The 27,494-nt window shown below is 39.3% G+C and overlaps 1 protein-coding gene across 2 annotated transcripts; it reads left to right on the top strand.

Moving 5' to 3' along the window:
* The first annotated feature begins 586 nt into the window (after positions 1 to 586).
* Positions 587 to 27,494, top strand: LOC116897091 (general transcription factor IIH subunit 2). Of its 2 annotated transcripts, none has more exons than XM_032898727.1 (16): positions 587 to 675; positions 7,641 to 7,729; positions 8,551 to 8,628; positions 8,950 to 8,986; positions 9,171 to 9,257; positions 11,763 to 11,813; positions 12,165 to 12,219; positions 15,044 to 15,149; positions 16,328 to 16,418; positions 16,563 to 16,650; positions 17,066 to 17,173; positions 18,114 to 18,177; positions 20,284 to 20,390; positions 21,084 to 21,186; positions 24,960 to 24,999; positions 27,159 to 27,494. In XM_032898727.1, the coding sequence occupies exons 2-16, from the start codon at positions 7,674 to 7,676 to the stop codon at positions 27,276 to 27,278; spliced, it is 1,191 nt and encodes a 396-aa protein (XP_032754618.1). In that variant the 5' UTR covers positions 587 to 675; positions 7,641 to 7,673; the 3' UTR covers positions 27,279 to 27,494. The 2 variants fall into 2 exon arrangements, with proteins under 2 accessions (XP_032754618.1, XP_032754619.1); XM_032898728.1 differs by lacking the exon at positions 587 to 675 and adding an exon at positions 713 to 967.

Here is a 27,494-nt window from a genome sequence, read left to right as displayed (position 1 = left end):
AAAATACCCAGATACTAAATAAAACAAAACCAAAACAAAAAACAAACAAACCAACAAAAAAAACCCAACAAAACAAAAGCTACACACACAGAAACTCCCTAAACTCATGTATAACATATCCAGAACTTGTAGTTTTTGCTGTTTGGCCTACAGCAGTACACCCAGGGTAGAAATATTGGAGTCATCAGTAATTCGATGTTTATATACATCCAGTACCCATAAGTTCAGCTGCACCCATACTCAGTCTGCCCTTACCTCAACCACATCACTATGCCTTAGAGACTGCATTTGCACTTTCCTTTACCCAGAGAACTTTCCCACATCTGCCAGCATGGTTAACCGTTGCTGTTCTGGATGTTTCCTCAGCTGTCTCCTCTCAGAAGACTCACAGCTATGTTTTCTCAGAGCTGATGAGTTGGAAGGCAGTTTCACTCTTGGGCACCGTTTGGTCCCTTGCTCCCCCTTCTGGAATCAGCTGTCCAATGCCGCCGGAACCTGTTTTGCTTGGTCCCAGCGCGCTGCGGAGGAATTTTGGCGGCGCACTCCTACTGACGGCACTTCCGGCGAGGGTCTTCTAGTCGAGGTCGGTGAGTCTACTTGTGGAGACCCGCGGGGTGCTGAGGCTGTGGAGGCTGGAGTGAGGCTGATTAGAGGGACCTGGAGCTGAGGACCGAGGTGCAAAGCCGGGGCTGGCCTCGGGGAGACCTGGAAGACGGAGGGAGGGGCGTGTGCAGGGAGACCTGTAGCTTCCGCTTGCGGTCCGGCGGTAGGCTGAGGAAAGTTCGTTCTCGCTTTGGGGCTGCGGTTTGCCTTGAATCTCTGCCTGTGAGACCCGAAGCGAGTTTCCAGCACATGAGCTGTCCATTTCCGAAAAAAACAAAACAAAACAAAAAAAAAAACAAAAAACAACAACAACAAAAAAAACCCAGGGACACTCATCACCCTTGTCTGTCGTCCTCGTGCTTGGGTAAGGTGAGGCAGAGCCTCTCCAGTTGCGGTGCGCGCTGCGGCTCTCGGGTTTGCTGATAGCGTTCCCAGGTCTGACGGGAAGCACGCTAGGAATTTACTTTGAGCTTCTCGGGGGTGGGTGGGCGTGATGACCGAAATTCTAAGACACGGATAGTCCATCTGCAGTTTGGGGAGTTTTAACTTCTTCCATGTCGGATTCTCCATTTATAAGCTTTTTAAATAAAGATGCCCCGTCTACCCAGCCAAAAATTGTACAGCGTTTACGCACTGCTTCTCGTTTTCTCTGAATTTAAGAAAATAATAGAAGAGTAAAATATGAAGTAAAGCATTGATGTGGTGGAGCAAGTAATATAATGCGAACTGTATGTGCACATGCACACAGTTGTGTTGGGATCACAGCTGTATTACACTATGCCCTTCTTGAACAGAACATCTGTCTATCTATCTATCAATCAATCAACCATCGGTCGGTCTGTCTGTCTATCTATCTATCTATCTATCTATGACAGTTTCTCTGTGTAGCGTTGGCTGTCCTGGAACTCACTTTGTAGACCAGGATGGAAGTGGTTGGATAAAAGGCGTGCTCCACCACAGCCAGGCTCATAGTTTTTAATTTTTTTTAACTTTTTTTGTTTTTTTTGAGACAGAGTTTCTCTGTGTAACAGAGCCCTGGCTGTCCTAGACTCGGTTTGTAGACCAGGCTGGCCCCGAGTTGAGAGATCCTCTTGCCTCTGCCTCCCGTTTCTGAGTAAAAAAGCCAATCCTGCTTCTGGAGATATCTGTCTTTTATCTTTTATTTCCACGTCACCTCCACCAATTCCATCATGTCTAGGCAGAATTTTATTTTTATGTTCACTGTAAACGCAGAAAACAAGTTATCGGATGTTCAGTTTTGTTACTGTTTAATGCCCTAGTACACTCACCAGATGACACCAAGATAATTACAGTATTGAAATAGCTCATGTTGTAAAATTATTGTTACTTTTAGATTTTTCAAGATGGCAAGGCTGTTAGATTGGAATTGATGGGGGTGACATGGAAATAAAAGATGAAAAACAGCTATCTCCAGGAGCAGGATTGGGTTTTTTACTCAGCAGCAGGAAAGCCATAGTCTCTTTGTGGAAGTGGAGACTCTGGTACTGTGGCATGTGGGGCTTGAGGGGCCTGAGTCTCATTTTGTAGCCCTGTTTGGGCTCGAAGGGGGAAGGTAGGTACATCAGGGTGAGAGGCTCAGTGCATACTTTTCTGGTCTTAGTTCTTTGTCTGGTTTCACATAGGACTGTCTGGGCTGGTAGTTATTCTAGGACATGAAGGTGTTTGGGCAAGCATTTGCCAGTTTGAGATATTTTTACCTTTTAAAGGCAAATTACTGAGCTTTCTGAGACAAACGAAGAATTTTTTTGAAATTTTTTATTAATCATTCACCATTTGTTTACAGCTCACATGATATCCCACTTCCCGATTGCCCCCTATCCCATGATATCCCACTTCCTAGTTACCCCTCCACCAGTCCCCCATCCCACATTCACCCTCCACCCTCCCCTTTGCCTGTATGAGAGTGCTCCCCCACCCATCCACACTCTCCGGCACCATTGCTCCAGCATCCCCAATGCTGGGGTATCAAGCTTCCCAAGGGCCTCCTCTCCTGTTGCTGTCAGGCAAGGCCATGCTCTGCTATATATGTATCTGGAGTCATGGATCCCTCCAGGAACACTCCTTGGTTGATGATCTAGACTCTGGGAAAACTTGGGGAAAACTTGCAATCTCCCTTCTCTTCCCCAGTCCTTCTGCCAGCTCCCCAACCCGGTTCCCTGAGCTCCATCTGATGGATGGCTATTTTTACTGTATTAATCCTGCCAATCCATGAGCATTGGAGATCTTTCCATCTTCTGAGGTCTTCTTTGATTTCTTTCTTCAGAGATTTGAAATTCTTGTCATACAGATCTTTCACTTGCTTCGTTAGAGTCAACACCAAAAAAATTTATATTATTTGACTATTGTGAAGGGTGTCATTTCCCTAATTTCTTTCTCAGTCCTTTTATCCTTTGAGTAGAGGAAGTCTACTGATTTGTTTGAGTTAATTTTGTATCCAGCCACTTTGCTGAAGTTGTTTTATCAGCTGTAGAAGCTCTCTGGTGGAATTTTTGGGATCGCTTATGTATACTATCATACCATCTGCAAATAGTGTGATATTTTGACTTCCTCCCTCCCAATTTGTATACCTTTGATCTCCTTTTATTGTCTAATTGCTCTGGCTAGAACTTCAAGTACTCTATTGAATAGGTAGGGAGAGAGTGGGTGACCTTGTCTTGTTCCTGATTAATGGGATTGCTTCGAGTTTCTTTCCATTTAGTTTGATGTTGGTATTGGTTTGCTGTATATTGCTTTTATTATGTTTAGATATGCACCTTGAATTCCTAATCTCTCCAATGCTTTTAACAGGAATGGGTGTTGTATTTTGTCAAAAGTTTTTTCAGCATCTAATGTGGTTTTTTTCCTTTGAGTTTGTTTATATAGTGGATTACATTGATGGATTTCTGTATATTGAACCATCCGTGCATTCTTTTTTTTTTTTCTCTTTTTTTCGGAGCTGGGGACCGAACCCAGGGCCTACTGAGCTAAATCCCCAACCCCCATCCGTGCATTCTTGGGATGAAGACTACTTGATCATGGTGGATGATCATTTTGATGTATTCCTGGATTTGGTTTGTGAGAATTTTATTGAGTATTTTTGCATTAATATTCATAAGGGAAATTGGTCTGAATTTCTCTTTCCTTGATGGGTCTTTTTATGGTTTAGGTATAAACATAATTGTTGCTTCATAGAAAGAATTGGGTAGTGTTCCTTCTGTTTCTATTTTATGGAATAGTTTGAGGATTATTGGTATTAGGTCTTCTTTGAAAGTCTGATAGAATTCTGCACTAAACCCGTCTGGTCCTGGGCTTTTTTTGGTTGGGAGACTTCTTTTTTTTTTTTTTTCTCGGAGCTGGGGACCGAACCCAGGGCCTTTCGCTTCCTAGGCAAGCGCTCTACCACTCAGCTAAATCCCCAACCCCTGGTTGGGAGACTTCTAATGACTGTGTCTATTTCCTTGGGGGTTATGGAGCTATTTAGATGGTTTATCTGATCCTGATTTAACTTTGGTACCTGGTATCTGTCTAGAAAATCAGCCATTTCATCCAGGTTTTCCAGTTTTGTTGAGTATAGACTTTTGTAGAAGGATCTAATTATTTTTTAAATTTCCTCAGTTTCTGTTGTTATGTCTCCATTTTCAATTCTGATTTTTAAAATTTGGATACTGTCTCTATGCCCTCTGGTTAGTCTGGCTAAGGGTTTATCTATCTTGTTGATAAAGAACCAGCTCCTGGTCTTGTTGATTCTGTGTATAGTTCTTTTTGTTTCTACTTGGTTGATTTCTCTCTGAGTTTGATTATTTCCTGCTGTCTACTCCTCTTTGATGTATTTGCTTCTTTCTGTTCTAGAGCTTTCAGATGAGCTTTTAAGCTGCTAATGTACACTCCCTCCAGTTTCTTTTTGGACGCATTCAGAGCTATGAGTTTTCCTCGTAGCACTGCTTTCATTGTGTCCCATAAGTTTGGGTATGTTGTGCCATCAGTTTCATTGAATCTAAAAAGTCTTTAATTTCTTTCTTTATTTCTTTGCTGACCCAGTTATTGAGTAGATAGTTGTTCAGCTTCCATGTGTATATGAGCTTTCCGTTGTTTTTGTTGCTGTTTGTTGTATTAGTCTGTGATAGTTCGATAGACTACATGGGATTAATTAAAAGTTTTTGTATCTCTTGAGTTTTGTTTTATGTCCTTGTATATGGTCGATTTTTGAGAAGGTACCATGAGGTGCTGAGAAGAAGGTATATTCTTTTGTTTTATCATGAAATGTTCTGTAGATATCAGTTAAATCCAGTTGGTTCATAATGTCCTTTAGTTTCACTGTGTCTCAGTTTAGTTTCTGTTTCTGTGATCTGTCCATTGATGAGAGTGAGGTGTTAAAATCTCCTACTGTTATTGTGTGCAGTTCAATGTGTGCTTTGAGCTTTAGTAATGTTGCCTTTACAGATGTGGGTGCCCTGGCATTTGGGGCATAGATGTTCAGAATTGAGAGTTCTTCCTGGTGGATTATTCCTTTTGATGAGTATGTAGCATCCTTCCTCGTCTTTTTTGATAACTTTTGGTTGAAAGTCTATTTTGTTGGATATTAGAATGGCTATTCCAGCTTGTTTCTTGGAACCATTTGCTTGGAAAAAAATTTTCCATACTTTTACTTTGAGGGAATGTCTGTCTTTGACCCTGAAGTGTGTTTGCTGAATACAGCAAAATGCTGGGTCCTGTTTATGTATCCAGTCTGTTAGTCTATGTCTTTTTATTGGGGAATTGAGTCCATTGATGTTGAGAGATATTAGGGAACAATGATCGTTGCTTCCTGTTATTTTTGTTATTAGAGGTGGAATTATGTTTGTGTGGCTATCTTCTTTTGGTTTTGTTGTGAAAAGATTAATTTCTTGCTTTTTCTTGGGTGTAGTTTCCCTTCTTTTTTTTTTTTTTTTTTTTTTAAGATTTATTTATTTTATGTGAGTATACTGTAGCTGTCTTCAGACACACCAGAAGAGGGCATCAGATCTCATTACAGATGGTTGTAAGCCACTATGTGGTTGCTGGGAATTGAACTCAGGACCTTTGGAAGAGCAGTCAGTGCTCTTAACTGCTGAGCCATCTCTCTAGCCCCGTAGTTTCCTTTCTTGTGTTGGACTTTTCCTTCTATTATCTTCTGTAGGGCTTGGTTTGTGGAAAGATATTGTGTAAATTTGGTTTTGTCATGGAATACCTTGGTTTCTCCATCTGTGGAAATTGCCCAGGAATAGTAGCCTGGGCTGGCCTTTTCTTTCTCTTAGGGTCTGTATGATCTGCCTAGGATCTTCTGGTGTTTAGAGTCTCTGTTGAGAAGTCTGGTGTAATTTTGATAGTTTTGCTTTCATATGTCACTTGACCTTTTCCCCTTACTGCTGTCAGTATTCTTTCTTTGCTCTGGGTGCTTGTTGTTTTAATTATTATGTGATGAGAGGAATTTCTTTTCTGGTCCAATCTGTTTGGCATTCTGTAGGTTCATGAGCATCTCTGTCTTTAGTTTAGGGAAGTTTTCTTTTATAATTTTATTGAAGATATTTACTGGCCCTTTAAGTGATGAATCTTCGTTCTCTTCTATGCTCATTATCCTTAGATTTCATCTTCTCATTGTGTCCTGGATTTCCTGGATGTTTTGGGTTAGGAGCTTTTTGCTTTTTGCATTTTCTTTGACTGTTGTGCCAATGTTTCCTATGGTATCTTCTGCCCCTGAGATTCTCTCTTTGTCTCTTGTATTCTGTTGGTGATGCATGCATCTGTGACTCCTGTTCTCTTTCCTAGGTTTTCCATCTCCAGGGTTGTTTCCCTCTGAGTTTTCTTTAATGATTCTATTTCCATTTTTAGATCTTGGATGGGTTTGTTCAATTCCTTCACCTGTCTGATTGTATTCTCCTGTGTTTCTTTTTCTTTTTAATTAATTAATCAATTTATTTATTTATTTTATGTATGTGAGTACACCATTGCTCTCTTCAGACATACCAGAAAGGGGCATCAGATCCCTTTACACATGGTTGTGAGCCACCATGTGGTTGCTGGGAATTGAACCCAGAACCTCTGGAAGAGCAGTCAGTGCTTTTAACCACTGAGCCATCTCTCCAGCCCTCTCCTTTTTTTTCTTTAAGTGATTTATGTTTTTCCTCTTTAAGGGTTTCTACTTTTTTACTTGTGTTCTCCTGTATTTCTTCTTCTTTTTTATTTTTTTTTATTTTTCGGAGCTGGGGACCGAACCCAGGGCCTTGTGCTTGCTAGGCAAGCGCTCTACCACTGAGCTAAATCCCCAACCCCTCCTGTATTTCTTTAAGGGAGTTATTTATGTCCTTAAAGTCCTCTATCATCTTCATGAAATGAGAATTTAGATTTGAATCTTGCTTCATAGGTGTGTTGGGGTATCCAGGACTTGCTGTTGGGGGAGAACTGGGTTCTGATATTGCCAAGTCAAATTGTTTCTGTTGCTTATGTTCTTGTGCTTGCTGCCCAACATTTGGTTATCTCTGGTGTTATCTGGCCTCCCTGTCTCTGACAGGAGCCTGTCCTTTCTGTGAGCCTGCCATCTTGTGATCCTGTGATCCCATGATCCTGTGATCCTGGATGTGTCAGAAAACCTGGGGAGTCAACCTGCAAGTGGGCTGTGGCTGTGTGGGATCGGGTCTAGCACCTGGGTTCTGGTCTCTAGCACAGGTGGGAACTGGAAGGCATGCGGAAAGAGGGACTTCTTAACTTTGTGGAGAATACACAGAATTTAATTAATAACATTTTATTGCAGCAGATTTCACAAGAAGTTTCTTATGAGGAGTCTCCAATTTTCTGACGGCCCCTCCCCGCCCCCCGTTACTTTGCGTGTAGCCTCGGCTGTCTTGGAACTCAATCTGTAGACCATGCTGGTGTGTGCCACCACCTCCCAACTGAGAATTTTGTATTTTCATAGACTAGTTACTGAATAAATGCCAAGAAAAAAGCATCCTGATATTTTCAACTTTGTCCCTAATTATCAAGTAATTGGGTTAATTTTGTTGCTATCTAACTTTTTTTTACAGTGTTGAATAAGCATATATATAATTATAAAAACCATGGATGAAGAACCTGAAAGAACTAAGCGGTGGGAAGGAGGCTATGAGAGAACCTGGTAAGTAGGATGTAATCGGCTCATGCTGTAGATACTGTCTCTTTCTCTTTATTTTGTCTTATTAAAGTGTGTTTTGTATGTGTTAAAATCCATATATCTCTTGGGGTTGGGGATTTAGCTCAGTAGTTTGCCTAGCAAAGCATGGTTGGAAAATCCGAAAAAAAAAAAAAAAAAAAAAAGAAAAAAAAAAAATCTCAATTGACAATCCAGTGAAACGCTTTTGAAAAAAAGGTACTGTTTTGTATCGCTCTTGCCATAAAGTACTTTTAGAACATTTAACCAGGCTAAGTTCCTTTATACTCAGTCCATTTCCACCACCTGTACACAATCATGGTCTGTAGATTCCCTTTCCTAGCTCATTTTATGTGAATTTCAAATCTCCTTCATGTTGTATATGTTTTTTTTAAAAGTAACTGTTATTGTTTTTAAAGCTTCATTTATTTATTTTATGTATACGACTACACTGTAGCTGTCTTCAGACACACCAGAAGAGGGCATTGGGTCCCATTACAGATGGTTGTGAGCCACCATGTGGTTGCTGGGAATTGAGCTCAGGACCTCAGGTAGATTAGTCAGTCAGTGATCTTTTCCACTGAGCCATGTCTCTAGTCTGTATATGTTTCTTTGTGATTGCTGGAGAGTATCTATATACTGTTATGCTACATTTTATATTCATTCAGCATTGAGACATTTCTTATCAGTTTCCAGATTTTTGCTATTATGGATTATGCTGCTATGAACATAGATATACAGATCTTGGTATGTTTTAATTTTTACTGGATTAGTATTTTTAGCTTATTTCAAACAAATGTTGCTTTCAGGGAAATTCTTAAAGAAGATGAAAGTGGATCACTTAAAGCTACAATAGAGGATATTCTCTTCAAGGCAAAGAGGAAAAGGTATGACTGCTTTTGAGAAAGAATTACAAAAGGAAAACACATTCTTGAGCCTTTCTGTCCCTCTGTGGCTGTCCTTAGCATTTCTTCTGAACTGTGTGTTTAGGGAAGCTCACCTGTAACTGTCTGACTAGGCCTACGGAGCTAGCAGCTAGCCCTTGCTCCCAAGGAAAGTGGTCTTCAGAGACTACCCATGATAGTCTTTCAGGATAGTTTTGTGTATTTCAAAAATTAATAATTAACTAATAAAATACAGATTAATTGTTTTATTGAGTTTTTGGTAGCTATGATATTCAGTTAAAGTATTTTTTATAATTTTAACAGAGTGTTTGAGCACCATGGACAAGTTCGACTTGGAATGGTATGTTAGAATTTCTCTTTTAGTTTGGATCAGAGAAATATTCTGACTTGACAGAATAAACAGTGAAACAACAACCTTTTAAAAGAATAGATTTAAAGTTTGTTTAGAATATCTGAGTATTAAGCAATACTTCTGCTTCTCACTCTAAAGTGTCCCTGGACGTTTTCTCCTTTGTGTCTGGTAGATGCGCCACCTGTATGTGGTGGTGGATGGGTCCAGAACAATGGAAGATCAGGATCTAAAGCCCAACAGACTGACCTGTACTCTAAAGGTATAGTAAGCCACTTAAGCTTGTGCTAAGTGTAGGGAAAGATTATATACATACACATATATACGTGTATATATGTATATATATTATATAGCAATTTAAGAATGCAGAAAGTTTTGTTTTGCTTTGATTTTCCTATTAGTAACAAAGTAACTGAGTAGAAATGCTGCCAGATTGTGGTCCCGTGTTCTGCCTCTCTACTGGTGGTTCTGCATGTGGCTGAAACAAGATAAATCAGCTCAAGGAGGGCCAGGCAAGGTCTGGGGCATCACAGTCATGCTGGGGTGTGTGTGGGGGGGTGTGGGAGGGGAATCAGGGCCTGGGACAAGCAGGATTCCAGTCTAGTTGGGAGTGGTCTGGTTGGGAGCTAGTGCAGAATGCTGAGTGCCAAAGGGTGGGAGGAAAGAGAGGACCTTTGGGAGTCTTAGTGTTGTGGCTCCTCTAGGTGAAGGTCTTCCCTGTGGTAAGCCGGCTCTTTGAGATGATCTTTGCTTGTTCATATTGCTTTATTGGGGGTGGATTTGGATGCATATGCTTTATTCTGGGTGAACCAAGGATTATATAATTTTGGGAAGGGTGTAAGAATATCCAGGAAGGGAAGCTCATTGGCGGAAGGGGAGGATGCTGAGATTCCTCTTTAGCATGGAGAGGCATTCTAGGCGCTGTGCTGTGTGACTGAGTGTCTGTGGTCACCTCAGTTGGGAGTTGTAGTTACATGTTCCAGAGCATTCATTAGAGGCAGGGAGGGAGCGGCCCGAGTCCTGCTCTGAGATTCCAGGGGTTTGAGCATGCCTCACTTGTTCTTATGCTGGTCTGGAGGCACTGTCCACATGCTTCTCACCAGATCATTTCCAAAGTGACTTTTATTCCAAGAACTAGCCTGTAAATATGTATTTAATTAACCCTCCAATAATTCAATCAATCAAACAGACTGGCAACATGGCTCCTTGGGTTAAGGTTTGCTGTACAAGAATGACGACCTGAGTTTTACTAGTTGTTCTTCCAGGCAATCCTGGCTCAATTTCCTGCACCCATATGCAGCTTCCGAACTGGCAGTAACTCCTACTCTAGGAAGTCCGCAAACATCAGGCACATGTGTGTGCAGTTATACATGCAGGCAAAATACCCATATATGAATAGATCTCAGAAGAAAAGATGGTGCAAGGAGAAAACCCATTAACTCTAGAACATGGGGCTCTGACCTCCACAAGTGCCCTGTGGTGAATGTTCTCATCATAAACATACAACATGATAGTAAACAATTAAATGCTAAAAAAGAAAAGACTTGAATCTGGGCAGGAGTGGCACACACCTTTAATCCTAGCACTTGTGAAGCACGCGGATCTTGGTGAGTTTGAGGCTAGCCTGGTTTACAGAGTTAGTTTCAGGACAGCCTGGGCTACAACAAAGCAAAAAATCTTGAATAAGTAGTTGCTTTGGTTTATTATTTCCCTAAATCAGTGGTTCTCAATCTTCCTAATACCTCTTAATACAGTTCCTCATGTTGTGATCCCCAACCATAAAATTACTTCGTTGTCACTTCATAACTATAATTTTGCTACTGTTATGAATCATTGTTTATCTGTATTTTCCAGTGGGCTTAGGCAACCCCTGTGAAAGGGTCATTCAGGCCCCACAACAAGTTGTGGCCCACAGGTTGAGAACTGCTGTTCAGAAGCTAGTTATTCCTCCCCTCCCCTACTGAGTTTTCATTCAACTTTGACTTTGAATCTGTCTTTTCACCTTAACAACACATTAATAATATTCAAACTTATTTATGTATTTATTTATTTTGTTTTTTCAAGACAAAGCTGCTGTTTAGTCCTTACTGTCTTAGAACTAACTCTGTAGACCAGAGACTCAAGAGATCATCTGCCTCTGTGCCTGGCTAATTTTCTAATTACTGATGCCTGTTTTTGATTCTGCTGCTACCTCTCTCCTCATTGGATATTTTCTTAATTATGTTGTTTTAGACGACTCCAAATGGATCCCCTTTTGCGGAGGGTGGGGGTGGGTGGGTTAATTTCAAGATCAGATTTTGCTGTGTTTCCTCAGCTGACTTCAAACTCCTTGCCTCAGGAGGTCTTCCCGTTTGAGCTTCCCATGTAGCAAGGATAGCAGGTGCCTGGTGCCCTCCTTGATAATACTCGTCTTTAGCAGGGCTGTGTGTATCTTATTACCCATTTCACACATTTTTACATTTAAACAGTTTCACAGTGTGTTTACAATGTATGACAAGCTGAGAGTGGTAGTGTTACATACCTAAAACCCAGCGCCCAGGAGGCAGTGAGAGGAGCATCACGCAAAGTTTAGTGTCAGTCTGGTCTAGGAGTGAGGTGAGGCTAGCCAGGGATGCAGAGTGAGACACTGTCTTGACTCACACCCTTGCCTTCCCTCAGAAGCCGTGAGAGTGCTGCTGGGTAAATAGGTTCTGGAGAACACCGACATGGTGCTTATTGTTGCTGCTTTGCCTTTATCTAATGCTTCCTTTTAATTTTATCTCAACAGTTGTTGGAATATTTTGTAGAAGAATATTTTGATCAAAACCCTATCAGTCAGGTATGTAGATAAATGGTAGAATTCAGAACTAGATTCCTATTTTGCTACCAAATATAGTTTTTTTTTTTTTAAATGGGGCATATATTCTTTGAAGTATTAAGGGAATCAGATTATATACCTATTTTTGGTATACTTAATAATGAAGAGCAAAATAATTCTACATGTAAAACATGTACTATGCCTTAGTAATATATAGACAGTTCATAGCTAGATGTGTCAAAAACACCATGAGAAAAAGTTTCATGCATCTTCATTTTTTTTTTGCAGTTACTAATTGGTAGTCCATGTATTTTTATCAAGAGGAAATAATTTGTTATATTAAAATAATTATTTTTTTGTTTTTATTTTGAGATTGGCATAATTGTAACTAAGAGTAAAAGAGCTGAAAAACTGACTGAACTCTCAGGTATGCATAAAAGTATCTTTACAAGACTCAAGGACTTTGCCTGCCTAACTCTGTAAAGCTTTCCTCTTTGCATGTTAGGTGAAACCATTTACTCTCCCTGTTGAACTCTAGGGACCTACTACTAATTATTCAAATTGAGGTCTGAAGTATTGGACGTATTGTACTGGAAGTAAATGTTTATTTAAATACACATTCTTATCATGAAAATATTAAGCTAGCCTAATTGATAACTACTTATAAAAAATTTAATTTTCAAATTAAAAATATGTAATTTAAAAAACAAAAAGTATAAATTTTGAATTGGGCTATTTATGAATGATTCAGAGCATTTGTTCTTGCAGAGACCTGAGATGGGTTCTCAGTACTCTCATTCCAGGTGATCTGACACCCTTTTGTGACCACATTCATGCAGGGAAAACAGTTATACACATAAAATACATAAATAAATAAGTTAAACAATAGTAATCTCAATTTCTTTGCCTTTATTATATATGCTGTTACAAATCTTATCACTTTTTTTTCATAAAATATACTATTCCTTAAATTAGGTTTTCAGTCTTTTTATTAGTACACATAAGGGAGATGACTTTGTTCACTAATAATTCTTGGCTCTGGCCATAGTATGACAAGAAATTAGGTAACAATAGTTCGGGTTTTCTTGCTGTGAAAAGACATCATGGCCACAACAACTCTTCTAAAGGACAGCATTTAATTGGTGCTGGCTTAGTTTCAGTATCATCATGGTAGGAAGCATGGCTTCCTATACAGGCTGTTATATTGCTAGAGATGGAGCCAAGAGTTCTACATCTTGAACTGCAGGCAGCAGGAGACTGTCCCACTGAGTGTGGCTTGAGCATATATGAGACCTCAAAGCCCACTTCCGCAGTGACACATTTCCTCCTACAAGCGAAGCCACACCTTCTCTAACAAGGCCACTCCTCCTAATAGTGCCTCTCCTATGGGCCTGTGGAAGCCAATTGCATTTAAACTACCACAACCCCCAAGTAGTCTTAGGGAAGGTTAGGGATACAGCTTAATAAGGCCCTGGGTTTGATCACTAGTACTAAAACTCACCTAGGGTTGGAGAGATGGCTTCGCAGTAAAGAGCACTGGCCTGAGTTCAATTGCTAGCACCCATACATTAGCCCAGAGCCATCGTTAGCCCCATTTCCAACAAATATGATGTCATCTTCTGGTCTCTAGGGACACCGGCACACACATGATGCACAGTTAAACAAGCAGCCAGAACAGCCATACTCATGAAAAAAACCAAAAGACGTAAATAGAGAAACTCTCAAATAATTTCATAAAGGAATTGGCAAATATTTAGAAGTGGGCTGATTTCTTAGATAGCTGTTTCTAGGTATCTTGGTTTTATCTAACTTCATTCTCTCAAGAAAAACGATGTTTTTAATAGCCCTACGTTTATATGGCCAGCATAGTCCATGGCTTCATCATGAATTCAGTATGATTCCTATTGGCATCATTCATGGTCTGTAAATCTAACAGTTGTTGGAGAGGCTAGGGAGATGAACTGTTTTGTTGATTTGCTTAGATTACATGATGTGCCCATAGCAGACCAATAGCAGAATGGAGGACAGTCAGTACCACAGACTAACTAGGGTTATCACCTGATTGAGGAAGGCGAGTTCCTCCAAGGAAGAAGAGATCAGCTCTCTTCTCTCTTCCTCCTGTCCTCAAATTAAAAGCAGTTTTGTATAGATGCCAGTGAATTCATATGTTGAAAAGAATCTTTAGGGGTTCTGTAAGCCTCTTGAACCCTGAGATTGAAGTTTGGGATTGAAGTTTGGGCATTGGCACTCCTACCATTAGGAGGTCTGTGTCTTTTCACTTGTTTGGATTTATTAGAAAATGAAAGTAGACAATTTATACCAGAAAAGACCTGAAACTATTTAACAAATTAACCAGGTGCTATGCAAATCTGTATTCCCAGTACTTTAGAGACAGGAGAATTGAAAGTTCCAAGCCACCCTAGTCTAGTGAGTTTGAGGTTGTCCTGAGCTATGTAGGAATATCCAGTCTGTCAGACCCCCAAACACAGCAAAGCAAAACAGAAGGTGGGAAAGCCCATGACTGTTTATAGCAGTGTTGTGGTAATGTCTGTCAACTGTTCCAGAAACAGTGCTTTTTTCCTCCCCCAAGAAAAATGTAGAAATAGGACATCTTAAAATGAATATTTACTTTACTAATAAAAATTACCTCACTGCTTTCATCTTTGCTTCATCTACATAAAAATTAATTTTTATATCCATCTTTCTAGGAACTTTTCACTGTTTATGTTTTTTGACACTATGTAGCTCAGGTTGGCCTAGAACCTGTAATCTTCCTGTTACAGAGAAGCTAAAATGTGAAAATACTGATCTTACTTCATAAGCGTAAAAATTATTCACTCTAGATTAATATTCATTTAAAGTGTATATTAATGGATACAGATTTTGTATCTAGCAAAAAAAAAATTGTAATTTCTAGTACAAAATGAAACTTTTGAGCTGCGGTAATGGTGCACACCTATAATCCCAGCACTAAGGAGGCAGGCAGACCTTTGTGAGTTTGAGGTCAGCCTGGTCTACGTAGTGAGTTCCAGGATAGCCAGAGCTATGTAGGGAGATCCCTACAAGATCTCAACAAGACCAATGAACAAAGCAAAAGGAAATGAAATTTTCTACCAAACATGCAAATTGATGAAAATAGAAATTGAAGGCATTCTGTTCTTTAAAATCATAGCTTTCTACAGTTTGGAAACAATATGCTTTTCCATATTTATATATAATGTTTTATTAAAAGTTATTTCATTTTACTTTAGGAAACCCAAGGAAACACATAACATCTTTGAAGAAAGCTGTAGATATGACCTGCCATGGAGAACCATCACTCTATAATTCCTTAAGCATGGCTATGCAAACCCTAAAGTAAGTATTTTAAAATGTAATTACTTATTTTATTTTTAATTACGTCTCTCTCTGTGTGTCTATGTGTAAGTGTACATGAGTACATCAGGCCAGAGACTCTCAGATCCTTTACAGCTATACAGGCAGTTATGACCTGCCCAGCAGTGGGTGCTGAGTATTGAACTCAGGGCCTTCGCAAGATGGCTCTTAGTGCCGAGCCATCTCTCCAGGCCCCTATTCCCTCTCCCTCCTTCCCTCCCTCCCTCCCTCCCTCCCTCCTTCCCTCCCTCCCTCCCTCGTTTTCCCTTCCCATTCCTCCTTTTTCCCCTTCTTCCTTCCTTCAAGTCAGTATTTTCCCATGCTGGCCAGGATGCCCTCCAGCTTGCTGGGTAACCAAGCTGTGTGTGAACTCCTGATCCTTCTGTCTCTACCTCCCAAATGCTGAGATTACAGGCACTCACAACTATAACCAGTTTATATTATTATTTATAAATTTTTCAGATTTTTTAAATTGTGTTGAAACTATGTCAACATGGTCTCTATGAAGCTTGTTAAAACAAAAGAGTTAAATAGGAAAAAATTTAGAATGTCATTTATAATGCTTATTTTGGTGGCTTTTTGTTTGTTTGGTTTGGTTTTTCAAGACAGGGTTTTCTCTGTGTAGCCTTGGCTGTCCTAGAGCTCACTCTGTAGACCAGGCTAGCCTTGAACTTGAGATCCACCTGCCTCTGACTCCCAAATTCTGGGATTAAAAGCATACTCTACCACCTCCCAGCAGTGTTGGTTATCTTTAATTTATATTTTATCTGTTAAAGTGTATCTGTAATGAGTTTAGAAAGATAAAACAAAATTTACCTCAGTACATAAGAACTAAGAAAAAAATTTTAAATTGAGAATGAATTGAATGGCAAGGCATATATTGTATGTTAGTAATCCCAGTACTGTAGAGGCTAAGGCAGGAGGCTCATGAGTTTGAGGCAAACCTGGGTTAGAAATCTCCATCTGTCTGTCTGTCTGTTCTGTTGAGAGAGATTGAAATTTAGAATTTAATCATCATGAGTTGTTGGCTATAACTTTGTTAAAACATTTATTAGCTCACTTTGTAGCTTAAATGAATAAACCATGTTTACTCTCCCTTTGGGTGAATTTTCAGCTGGTGTGGTTATCTGAACTCTTGGAGTGTGTCTTTACCTTTGCAGACACATGCCCGGACACACAAGCAGAGAAGTGCTCATCATCTTCAGCAGCCTCACGACCTGTGACCCCTCTAATATTTATGATCTCATCAAGGTAGAGTCAGAACTGAATTAGCTTCTGAAGGGAACTCTGTACTGAATCTATCACTGGTTTTCAGAACATTAATTTTCAAAGTTATTATTCATTAATATGTTTTTTTTTGTCCTAAAATCTTTCATGCTTTTGGACCTTACGAAGACCCTGAAGACAGCTAAAATTAGAGTGTCTGTTATTGGGTTGTCTGCGGAGGTTCGAGTTTGTACTGTACTTGCTCGAGAAACTGGTGGTATATATCTGCTATCTTCAATAAGTATAATTACTGTGTAAGAAAGAATTTTTAATTAAGTAGGATGCTGTACACCATTAAACTTAGACTATTTTATGCCTGTAGTCCAAAATATAGCTGTAATCTTAAACATATCATTGAATTTTCTAAGCAACCATTTAAAAAGCAAGGAGTTCTCAGGAGGTCAGTGTTTTAGAGTTATAACTTACAAAAAGTTAGTAATCTCACTGTGTAGTATTTTATAAAGATTGGTAGCTTGGCTTTAATTTTAGTTACTATTATGTGTAGAGACATTGAGAGATTTAAATTATTTTTAATTTACCTTAAGTGGTTATGAAATTATTATTTTCATCTAAGGAAACTTTGAACAGATGTGCTTGTCTTTAAACGGCTGTGTTTTGCCCTTGTCTGCCAGGCACATACCACGTCATCTTAGATGAGACCCATTACAAGGAGCTATTAGCCCATCATGTGAGCCCTCCTCCCGCCAGCTCCGGCTCCGAGTGCTCCCTCATCCGCATGGGTGCGTGTCCTGCGCTGCCTTCACAGTGCGCCTCTGGCCAAGCCAGACAGCTTTCATCTGTGCACGCTGTTTAAGAATTGTTTTCCTACTTTATCCATTATAACAAATAAAATAGATGTTGAAACATGTTGAGAAATTAAATCATCGTGCTTGTCGTGTGACAACACCTCTGGTCTTCTTGTTAAGCTAGAAAGATAAAAAGATATTTTATTTAATGAAAGATACTGTGGTAAAAATTTCTTAAGTAAGCTACAGAATCTTTATTATATAATCCAAGTATGTCATGCAAACTGCAAAGACATAAAGTTACAGGAAAGTATTCCAAATTACTCAGTGATTTTTTTTTTTCAAGGAGTAGAAAATGATTGCTCATAAAAATGATCATTTTAAATAACCTACTTTTCTTTTGAGACGAGGTCTTATTATGTAGCTTTGGCTGTCCTGGAACTCACCTTGTAGTAGACCAGCCTGGTCTCGAACTCACTGAGATCCCCCTGCTTCTGCCTTCCAAGTGCTGCAGTTAAAGGTGTGAGTCACTATGCCTAGCATTTACAAGAATTTTGATTTTCCTTTATATGTGCTTAAAGAGAAACTGTATCATTTAATGCATATTTGGTTGTATTAGAAACTATATAAAACGAGCTATTTCTCTTTAAATGTGGTATTAAATTAAAGCTATAGATACAAATTTTGGAATGTGAGGTCATATGTGTAGAGAGATCATTCATTCCTCCTTTTCCTCTACCTGTTCTAATATATTGCAATTAGAGTTTCATTACACTGTGATAGGCACATATCTACCTCAAAGGCAGGAAAGAACTTTTATACAACTTTGTTGACTTTCTGGTAAGAATATTTTTAGATTCAGAATCATAAAATTTTGGTTTTTGCCTATAAAAGAAGTTAATGCTTTGATTTTTTTTTTTTTTAACCTATTAAGGATTCCCTCAGCATACCATTGCCTCTCTGTCTGATCAGGATGCAAAACCATCCTTCAGCATGGCGTAAGTAAAGAGCCGTCGTCAGTGATAATTTGTTTTTAAATTTATTTTACTTTTATTTTATGCACATTGGTGATTTGATTGTATGTCTGTGTGAGGGTGTCAGATACCCTGGAACAGGAGTTACAGATAGTTGTGAGCTGACATGTAGGTGCTGGGAATTGAACTCAGGTCCTCTGAAAGAACAGCCAGTCTTGTTAACCGCTGAGCCCTCCAGCCCCCAGTGATAACATTTTAACATTTAAAATTCATTCCTCTAAGTTAGAAGGTCTTAATTTATAATAATTTTATAAACTAATACCATCTACATAGCCATTAAAAAATGGCCCTCTTTACGCGCATGTGTGTGTGTGTGTGTGTGTGTGTGTGTGTGTGTGTGTGTGTGTGTGTGTGTGTGTGTGTGTGATATCAGGGATATGTAACTAAATAAAATGGTAAGGTCCATATGAATAGTATGTTACCAGTCACCTAATTAAAGGTGGGGAGAGACATGCTGGCTCACATCTGAATGTCTAGGATTCTGGGGACTAAGGCAAGATGATAGTTTTCAGTTTGAGGTCACTCTGGGTTATAGAATATATTTGTAAAAGCCATAAATAAATGAAATGAAAATGCAGATATGAGTAGCTATATATATTTAGATCTGCATTTAAAATGTAGATATGAGTAGATGTATATGTATAAAATACATATGTATATAATACATATATGTATACTTGTTTACATATAATATATATAGTATTATAGTAGATGTTTATTCTCATGATTAAAAAAATAATGGAATAGAAAGTTCACAACAGAAAAACGTTTCCCTTGGCACTTGAGTAACTTAGTAAGACTCAGAAGGAACAGGGAGGGAGGGTTGGGGGCAGTGCAAGTACTAAGGTGCAATTCTCAGATGCACAAAGACATGTGAGGAGCCCATAATGAGACTAGATTAGGTTAGTAGCCATGTAGGCCAGACTAATGACACTTAAAAAGTTTTTAATAGATCAATAAGTAGCTAAGGTACTTTATTCTAAAATAAAGCTCTAAATATTTATGGAGAAAAAAATTTAGCACCCTGAACAACACAAATACAGTCTCACAGGATACAGAAGTGACTAGGCCACCAACTGTGCTGCTGGTGTACATCATCACATGCCAGCCCTTGGGCACCAGGAAGGGGATCACGGCAAATTTAAGGCTGGCTTGGGTTAGATAGAAACACTGGGCAGAGACGGGGGCAAGAGGGGAGATGCGGGGAGGAGGGTAGGAGATGGGGGAAGAAGAGTGGGAGATGAGGAAGGAGGGTGGGAGATGGGGGTCAAAGAGAAAATGTGAGAGAATGAGAAGAACAGAGAAAAATTACAGAATGGAAACAGCCAGAAAACACTTGCTAGAATTAGTAGATCACAGTGTTAAAATAGCCAGTGTAGTCTCTAAGTGAAGGAGAACTTGAAAATGTATAAAAGAACTCCAGTCAAGCTTCTAGAATGAAGAATATAGTGTCTGAGATGAGAAGTGCACTGGAGGGACTGAAGAGATAGTTCAGTGGTTAAGGTCATGTAGTGTTCCTCCACAGGACCAAAGTTTGGTTCCTAGCACTTACCCTGGGCAGCTCACAATTGCCTGCTACTCCAGGTTCAGGGAATCTAACACTTCTGGTCTTTAAGGACACCTGTACTCATGTACACATAACCAACCAGTCATAGACACACACCTACACAGAATTAAAACTGAAATAAATCTTAAAAAAAGAAAAGAAAAGAAATCACATACTGGATGGAACTAGCAGATTAGTCATCAAGAAAGAAAAAATAACTCAAAGACTGTAAGACAAACTTTAAATGTGAAGACAGAAAAAACAGCATTAGTGAGCAACAAGACGTATACATGTTTTCCAATAAAACTTTGTTTTATTTTATCTCTTGAGACAGGGTATCACTATGTAGCCCTGGCTGGCCTGGAACTCACTATTAGACCAGGCTGGCCTGGAACTCACTATTAGACCAGATTGGCCTTGAACTCACAGAAATCTGCCTGCCTCTGCCTCCTGACAGCTGGGATTGGATAACATATTTTCTTTAGCTCTTTTCACCTTTTAAAAATAACTTTTCCCACCCACAGGCATTTGGATAATAATAGCACTGAACCAGGGCTTACATTGGGAGGCTATTTCTGCCCACAGTGTCGAGCAAAGTACTGTGAGCTTCCTGTCGAATGTAAAATATGTGGTAAGAACCCTATTATTCCTTATAAGTAAATTAGCATTAAATAAATTCATAATTATGTAGATGCTGAAATAAACATTAACTGTTGAGTCTTGCTTATTATATAATTATAATTTTATACTTATATCATATTTGTTATAATTATATATTTGTACAAAGAAAAATAGATCACTTTTTTCATTCAAGCACCAGTAATTCTTTTCTTTTCTTTTCTTTTTTTTTCTCTTTTTCGGAGCTGGGGACCGAACCCAGGGCCTTGCACTTGCTAGGCAAGCGCTCTACCACTGAGCTAAATCCCCAACCCCCAGTAATTCTTTTCTAAGAGTAAACATAGCATTACAGAAGTTTCCTGATTCTCTTTCTGATAAATGTTTTCTTTAAAAGCACTATGATAGTTTTAAGAGGAATTTTTTGGCTCTTTGGGTCATGTATTTAGTGACAATCGAATTCTATCCTGGAATCTCTTTTTACCGCTACAGCTAAAGAATACTCAGGGTCCTAAAAGTCCTTGAGAGCTAGATATGTAGTCTAGTGACAGCTTTTCTAGTGTGTGCGAGGCCCTAGATTTGATCCCCATCACTAGAAAAATAGAGGTGAAAAACACTTGAAGGTATTTTTCCTAAGTATAGCATTTGACTTTGTAGCCTTTGTCTTTATGAGGTTAGACTTATTACTATTTCTGTCTTTATGCATTAGGTCTTACTTTGGTGTCTGCACCTCACTTGGCAAGATCTTATCATCATTTATTTCCTTTGGATGCTTTTCAAGAAATCCCCCTGGAAGAATATAAAGGAGAAAGGTATATGAGTTTTGATTAATTTATATGTCACAATGGTAAACTTACGGTTTAAACAACACCTTAAAGTCACATTAATTTGTAAAATTTCTAATATAGAAAATGAGATGTAGAATACACTGTATGTCTAGCAATCTGTTTATTTCCCTAAACTCACATATTTATAGCTAAGAGTAATGATATATTGATTTGGTGGGGAGTGGAAGCTGGGGTGGGGGTTAAAAAGATGGCTCAGTGGTTAGGAGTGTGCACTGCTGTTAGAGAAGACCCAGGTTGGGTTCCTAGCACCTATGCAACTGCCTGCACTTCCAGCCCTAGGAAATTCTTTACCTGTATTTTCTGATTCCTTTAATAAAATGATCCTGCTGCCAGTGGCCAGTTTTCAGTTGTCAGTAGTTTAACAACCACCCCCCAAATTTATGAATACCTAACAGCTGGCCTTCTTGAACGTTACTGAAGAGAAGAGACTCGCTGAACATAAGCAAGAACCTGTGATTATTTTCTTACATTTCCAATAGGAAAAGCTGAGGTGGAAGTGATTAGTTGATTATAGATTTTTAGGAAATTAATCTTTACTATTTCTAAAACTATCAGCATTTGGGAACTTTTGATCATAAAATAATTATTTTTCATATATAATAACTCATCATTTTTCATACTTAAAGATAGTGTAGAAGAAATTTAATATGCAGATGAAGAGATGGCTCAGTGGGTTAGGGTACTTGACTTTGCAAGAATGAAGGCTTGAGTTTGGTTACCCAGCACCCACATAAATAATGCTGGATGTGGCCTCACATTCTTGTCATTTCAGCCTTGTAAGGCAGAGCCAGGAGGATTCCAGGGATTCACTAGGCCAGCTAGCCTAGCCATTCAGTGAGCTCCAGGCTCAGTGAAAGACCTTGTTTCTTATAACAAGGTAGAGAGTGATTGAGGAACGCACCCTGTGCCAACCTCTGGCCTATACATCTGTGCACACACCTACACTACACATGCAAAAGAGGTAATTTCAAATAAGCATGGCTAGATCAGTCTTGCTTTTCAAATTGCATCATATTTCATGGGTGTATATGTGACTTATATAACCAATGGCCTTATATTAACAAGTAATGCCCATGTCTGTCTCTCCTAATATGTGTACACGAATATGCAGGACAAGTTCTTGGGTAGAATTGTTGAGTTAAAAAGTGATGAGTTTTGGTAGATGTTGTGCATGTGTCCTTAAAGAGGCTTCATTTATTATTTACCCACACTTCACTGGTGCTAGATAGTAGGGACTTTCCTAGAAATACTGGTTCAAACCCGCAACTCAGAACCAAAGTTTCATAGTAGATGAACTCCAAGGTAGAATTGAAGAAATATGGCAGGATAAAGAGGCTTTAATGAGGTGTAAATAGAAGAGTTAAAGATGAAACAGATGAATTTATATAGAAGGCCCACTGTCAGAATAATGTGAAAAAGAAAGGTACATTGTACATCGATTTCCTAAATCACTAAGGAAATATTTTCCTTTTAAAAAACATAATTTTCAACGCAATTGTGAAAGTTCAAAAATAAAGCAAAACACTAACACTATTAGCTACAGCAGGTGCTAACCAGCGCATTCACCCCCTAATTGTTGAGGGAAAAGCATACCAGACTTAAATTACATCCCCAGGCAAGCTGTCAGCTTTGTGTTTATAGAAACATAAAGACGTCTGCAGGCTTGTGAAGTCTCAAAAAGACTCTTCCGGGGGGCGGGGCGGCGGCCCAGTACAGAAAGGCACCTGCCACCAAGCCCAGCAAGCCAAAGGAAGCTTTAGGACAGTGACGAGAGGAGGTCAGGATGCTGTCTGTTTCGGGGACAGTAGTCAGTCTAGCTTGGGAAAGTTAGAATTCTCCAAGAAAGAGGTCTTGAGGGGATGAAAACAATACATTTCCTGAGAATTAAATATATTCAGAGGTTGTCTAGGCTATTCAGGGAAAGTTTAGAGCCAAATTGCCCCAGTTATATAGGAAAGTAACCTTGAAATTAATTATCACCAAAGGAAAATTAGGGGCTGAGAGATGGGCCCACTTGTTCAGGTGTTTGATTGCTGTGCAGACGGTAGGTCTGGAGTTTAGATCCCTAGCACTCAGGTAAGAACTGGGCCTATCAGTGTGCACCTATAATCTCAGCACTGGGTGTGGGAACACTGGGGCTGTTGGCCAACTAGTATAGCCAATCAGTGAGCTCTGGGCTCCATAAAAGGCATTATCTTAAAAATAACTTTGAATTGGACAAAACGAAACAAAGATAAAATGGAGAGTAATAAAAAAGGCACCAGGATGACCTCCAAATCTACCTGCACATGCACCAGCACATATCCGTACCACACACATGAACGTGAACACATACACATAAAGAAAGAGGAAAAGTTACAGTATATTACTTGTCAGAGCTGAAATATTTATACGTGGAAGAAACTAAATAGTGAATGTTGTTTTGTACAAGCTGATGATTTAATTATATAGGAATACCAAAGTTGGGTAATGGCAGCACATGGCAGGCAGGTGTCTATGAGTTCAAATCCACCCTGGTCTGTCCAGCAAGTTTCAGGATAGCCAAGGCTACACAGAGAAGCCCTGTCTCAATAATCCAGAAAAAAAAAAAAAAAAAATAGTGATATTAGTTATATACATATACACATTATTGGATCAAGAGGCTTAAAAGAGAATTAAATTTTTGCAGAGTTGAAGGTTCCTAGGTGGTTCCTAGGTGGTGCTTATAAATAAAACTGCACACTTATAAGTGTGCCAGCTAACCTTTTAAAAACAATTTTTTATTTCCACCTATGTGTGCGTGTTGACACGGATGTGTGAGGACAGGTGCTGGTAGGGGCTAGGGACATTGGAAGCCCTTGGAGCTGGAGGCTGTGAGCCATTGGTGTGAGTGCTGGGAACTGCAGCAGGTGTTTGTATCTGCTGAGCCGTCTTTTTGCCCTCTGTTAACAATGTTAAAGGCGCTTCAGGGGTGGTAGAAATGAAGTGAAGACAATAAAATAAAAGATTGCCTGGAATTTTTTGTTTTTGTTTTTATTGTTGTTTTTCTGAGATAGGGATTTTCTGTGTATCCCTGGCTGTCTTAGAACTTACTCTGTAGATCAGACTGGCCTCTGCCAGGAGTACAGTTATGTGCCACCACCACCTGGCTAAGATTGTTGTTTGTAATAAATTCTAAGAACCTGTGGACAGGGATGATGTTATTGATTTTAGGGCTTTATACACGCTAAGCTTGTATTCTATTAGTGAGGTATATACCAGCCCCAGTTCCAAACACTCTTAATTCTTTAAAAGGTCCTGAAAAACAAAGCCACAGGCATCCCTTATATGTAACACACTCCTTGGTGCACTCATTTAGGATACATACCATATGTGGAATAACTGAAAAGGAGTTTACAGATAGTTTTCTGTAGGCATCAAACTCTCATAGAGTTCTGTTTAGAAAGCATGGGTATAATGGAAATAGGAACTAAGTTTTGGGCTATGTGATGACCTGGGGCATATTGTATAATTTTTTTGTTGTTCTTAGGAATTATAAGCAGGGTTATTGTGTATGCTGCAAAGGACAACAGACTAGGTAATAACAAGAGTACTGTAGCTCATGTCGAAAGATTAAAAAACCCAATTACTTCCTAAAACTCTCCCTAAAAGTCACATGTAAGTATAGTTATTTACTAAATGGTTCTAGGTACTGAGATTTTGCTGAAATATTTAATGAGTGAAAATTAGAAAAATGATTCTCAAACTTTGTTTTTCAGGTTTTGTTATGGATGTCAGGGTGAATTGAAAGACCAACATGTAAGTTTATTGGCTTTTTCAACATGAATACACAAGAAACATCGACACAGTGATGCATAAGAAGCCATGAGTAGATTGTTGAAGGCCAGGCTTATGTCTGCTTGTTCCCTGTAAAGGCAATAATTAGAGGTAAAATGGGAACAAAATAATTTAAATAAATAGTTTTTTCATTCTACTACAGAGAGATTTTAAATACTTTCCAGTTATTCAAGCTAAATTGCATTTAGTTTAGAAATGTTAACAGTAAAGTATTATACTTTAGAGTCTATTTATTATATCTTATTTTGAAATTAGCATTATGATTTCATAAATGAAAAGTTGTGCCAATAATAAAATACTTTAAACTTTTTTTGAAGACAGAGCCAGGTGCAGAGGCTTGCGTCTATAATCTTAGCTACTGGGATGTAGGCAAAGAAAACTCGTGAACCTAGAATTCAAGGCCATCCTGGGCAGCATAGTGAGCTCATCTCAGGAGTTTCGAGGTGGTCGTGGGCTCAGTGCTGAGGTCAGAGGCTGGGGCTACTGTGCCCTGTTCCTTCTCACAAATGAAGCAGGTTTATTAAGGCAGGCATAGTAGAGGTGTGTAATGTCCTGGCTGTCCAGGAGACTGAGGCAGGAGGTTTTTAAATTCAGGACCAGTCTGGATAATATAGTTCTATCTCTCAAAACAAACAAATAAATAATAAAGTAAATAGAGAAAATATTTTTTTCTTTTCATTAAATTTTATACGCCTTGGCTCTGTGGGGTATCTCACCCACCTAATGTGCATGAAGCCCTTGGTATGAGTCCCTGAGTTGAAAAAAAAAACTTTTTACATTTTTCTTTGTCATTAGTAGCTTCAGCCTCACCAAAACCACTTTAGAAAATCATATGGCGGTATTAAAATTTATTATTATTAGTGTATTTGAGAGTATAATGTGTGTATGTGAGAGTGCAAGCCCATGGATGCCACAGTGCATGTGTATAGGTCAGAGGATGGCATTTGGAAGCCAGTTTTCTCCTTCGACCTTTATATGCATTCTGGGGATAAAACTTTGTGTTTGCGTGAAAAAGTGTTTCATCCTTTGAGCTTTCTTTACCCAACCATCTATCCATCCATCCTTCTATCCATCTCTCCCTCCCTCCATCCATCCACTCACCCACCCATTGCTCCATCCATTCATCCATTCATCTCTCCATCTACTCTCCCACCTACCACCCACCCGTCCATCCCTCGATCCATTTTTCCATCCATCCACTCATTCACTCAGCACCCATCCATCCATCCCTCCCTCTTTCCCTCCATCCATCACTCCATCCCTCCATCCTCCCCCCCTTCCCCCTCTGTTGCTCCCTCCACCCACCCACCCACCCACCCACCCATCTTTAAATGCACAAGTAAAGCCTGCTCTGTGTGTGCAGTGCTATGTGTGTATGCTTTCAGGTCTGACCACTGATATTGGGTAACTGTTGGGAAGACTATTTCTTCCACTGTCAGTTTCCTATAGTTGCTTGTGGTTCTCTGTATGGCTGAGGCCCCATGGGCTTCCGCATATCTATGCTAGCATATCTGTAGTCCTTGTTCATTGTTTAGGCAGTCATAAAATCAGACTTGATGGATGTCTTTAACATTCCTAGGAGACACAGTCTCACAACATATACCCTATTTCTCTGGCTTTTACAGTCTTTCTGTCCCCTCAGGTCAGGAGTTGTATTGAGATGTGTCAGTTGGGACTGGGATCCACAACTCTACATTTTGATTGGTTGTGGTTTTCTGTAATGGTCTCCTCCGAGATAGTCTTGTTGCCCAGGCTGGTCTGAAACTTGATATGTGGCCTAGGATGACTTTGAATTTATGATCCTCCTGCCTCCACTTCCCAAGTGCTAGAGTCATAGGTGTGTACTTAGCCTCCCAGCTCTGTTTGTCATATACTGCAATTGAAAGGTCATTTTCTAAGAGCCACGCTTTACTCCTAAGGGCTGGCTTAAGAGGGAAAAAAATGTGTGAGGTTTGAAAAAATTGTGTTAGATTTAATACACTGGGGTTAGTAAGGTATGTAGGAGGGAAGGGAAACCCTGAAGAATACATAGAGCAGGCGGCTGAGCTGTCTTTTGGCTGTGCTGTTCTTAAGTTTTGGGAACTATTTTTGTTTATTTGCCTTTCTCCTTTCCGTTGCAGGTCTATGTTTGCACAGTGTGCCGGAACGTCTTCTGTGTGGACTGCGATGTCTTTGTTCATGACTCTCTCCACTGCTGTCCTGGCTGTGTTCATAAGATCCCAACTCAGTCAGGTGTTTGATCCCACGAAGAACACACACATTGAGTAGGTTAAAAACAGAACAAAGCTTGTGACTGTAAATAAAATGACTTTGAATAAACTGATTCTCTAATTAAAGCATGAAAACATTTGAAAGAAGATCTGATTTAAGAAACTTTTAACTATGAAAATAACAGTATTTTTATTTGGGTTCTATCACTGATATACATTAAAATGTAATTAATTATTTTTCTATTA

Source organism: Rattus rattus, chromosome 3 (genome assembly GCF_011064425.1).
Source record: "Rattus rattus isolate New Zealand chromosome 3, Rrattus_CSIRO_v1, whole genome shotgun sequence".
NCBI lineage: Eukaryota > Metazoa > Chordata > Mammalia > Rodentia > Muridae > Rattus > Rattus rattus.
The sequence above is the reverse complement of the archived record's forward strand: the minus strand, read 5'-3'. Positions and strand labels throughout refer to the sequence as shown.

Bases quoted from the DNA above. Each gene is read 5' to 3' on its own strand.
- LOC116897091 (XM_032898727.1), top strand. From the start codon at position 7,674: ATGGATGAAGAACCTGAAAGAACTAAGCGGTGGGAAGGAGGCTATGAG. The intron at 12,220-15,043 runs GTATGCATAAAA...ATTTTACTTTAG, and splicing joins AAAACTGACTGAACTCTCAG to GAAACCCAAGGAAACACATA. The intron at 21,187-24,959 runs GTATATGAGTTT...TTTGTTTTTCAG, and splicing joins GAAGAATATAAAGGAGAAAG to GTTTTGTTATGGATGTCAGG.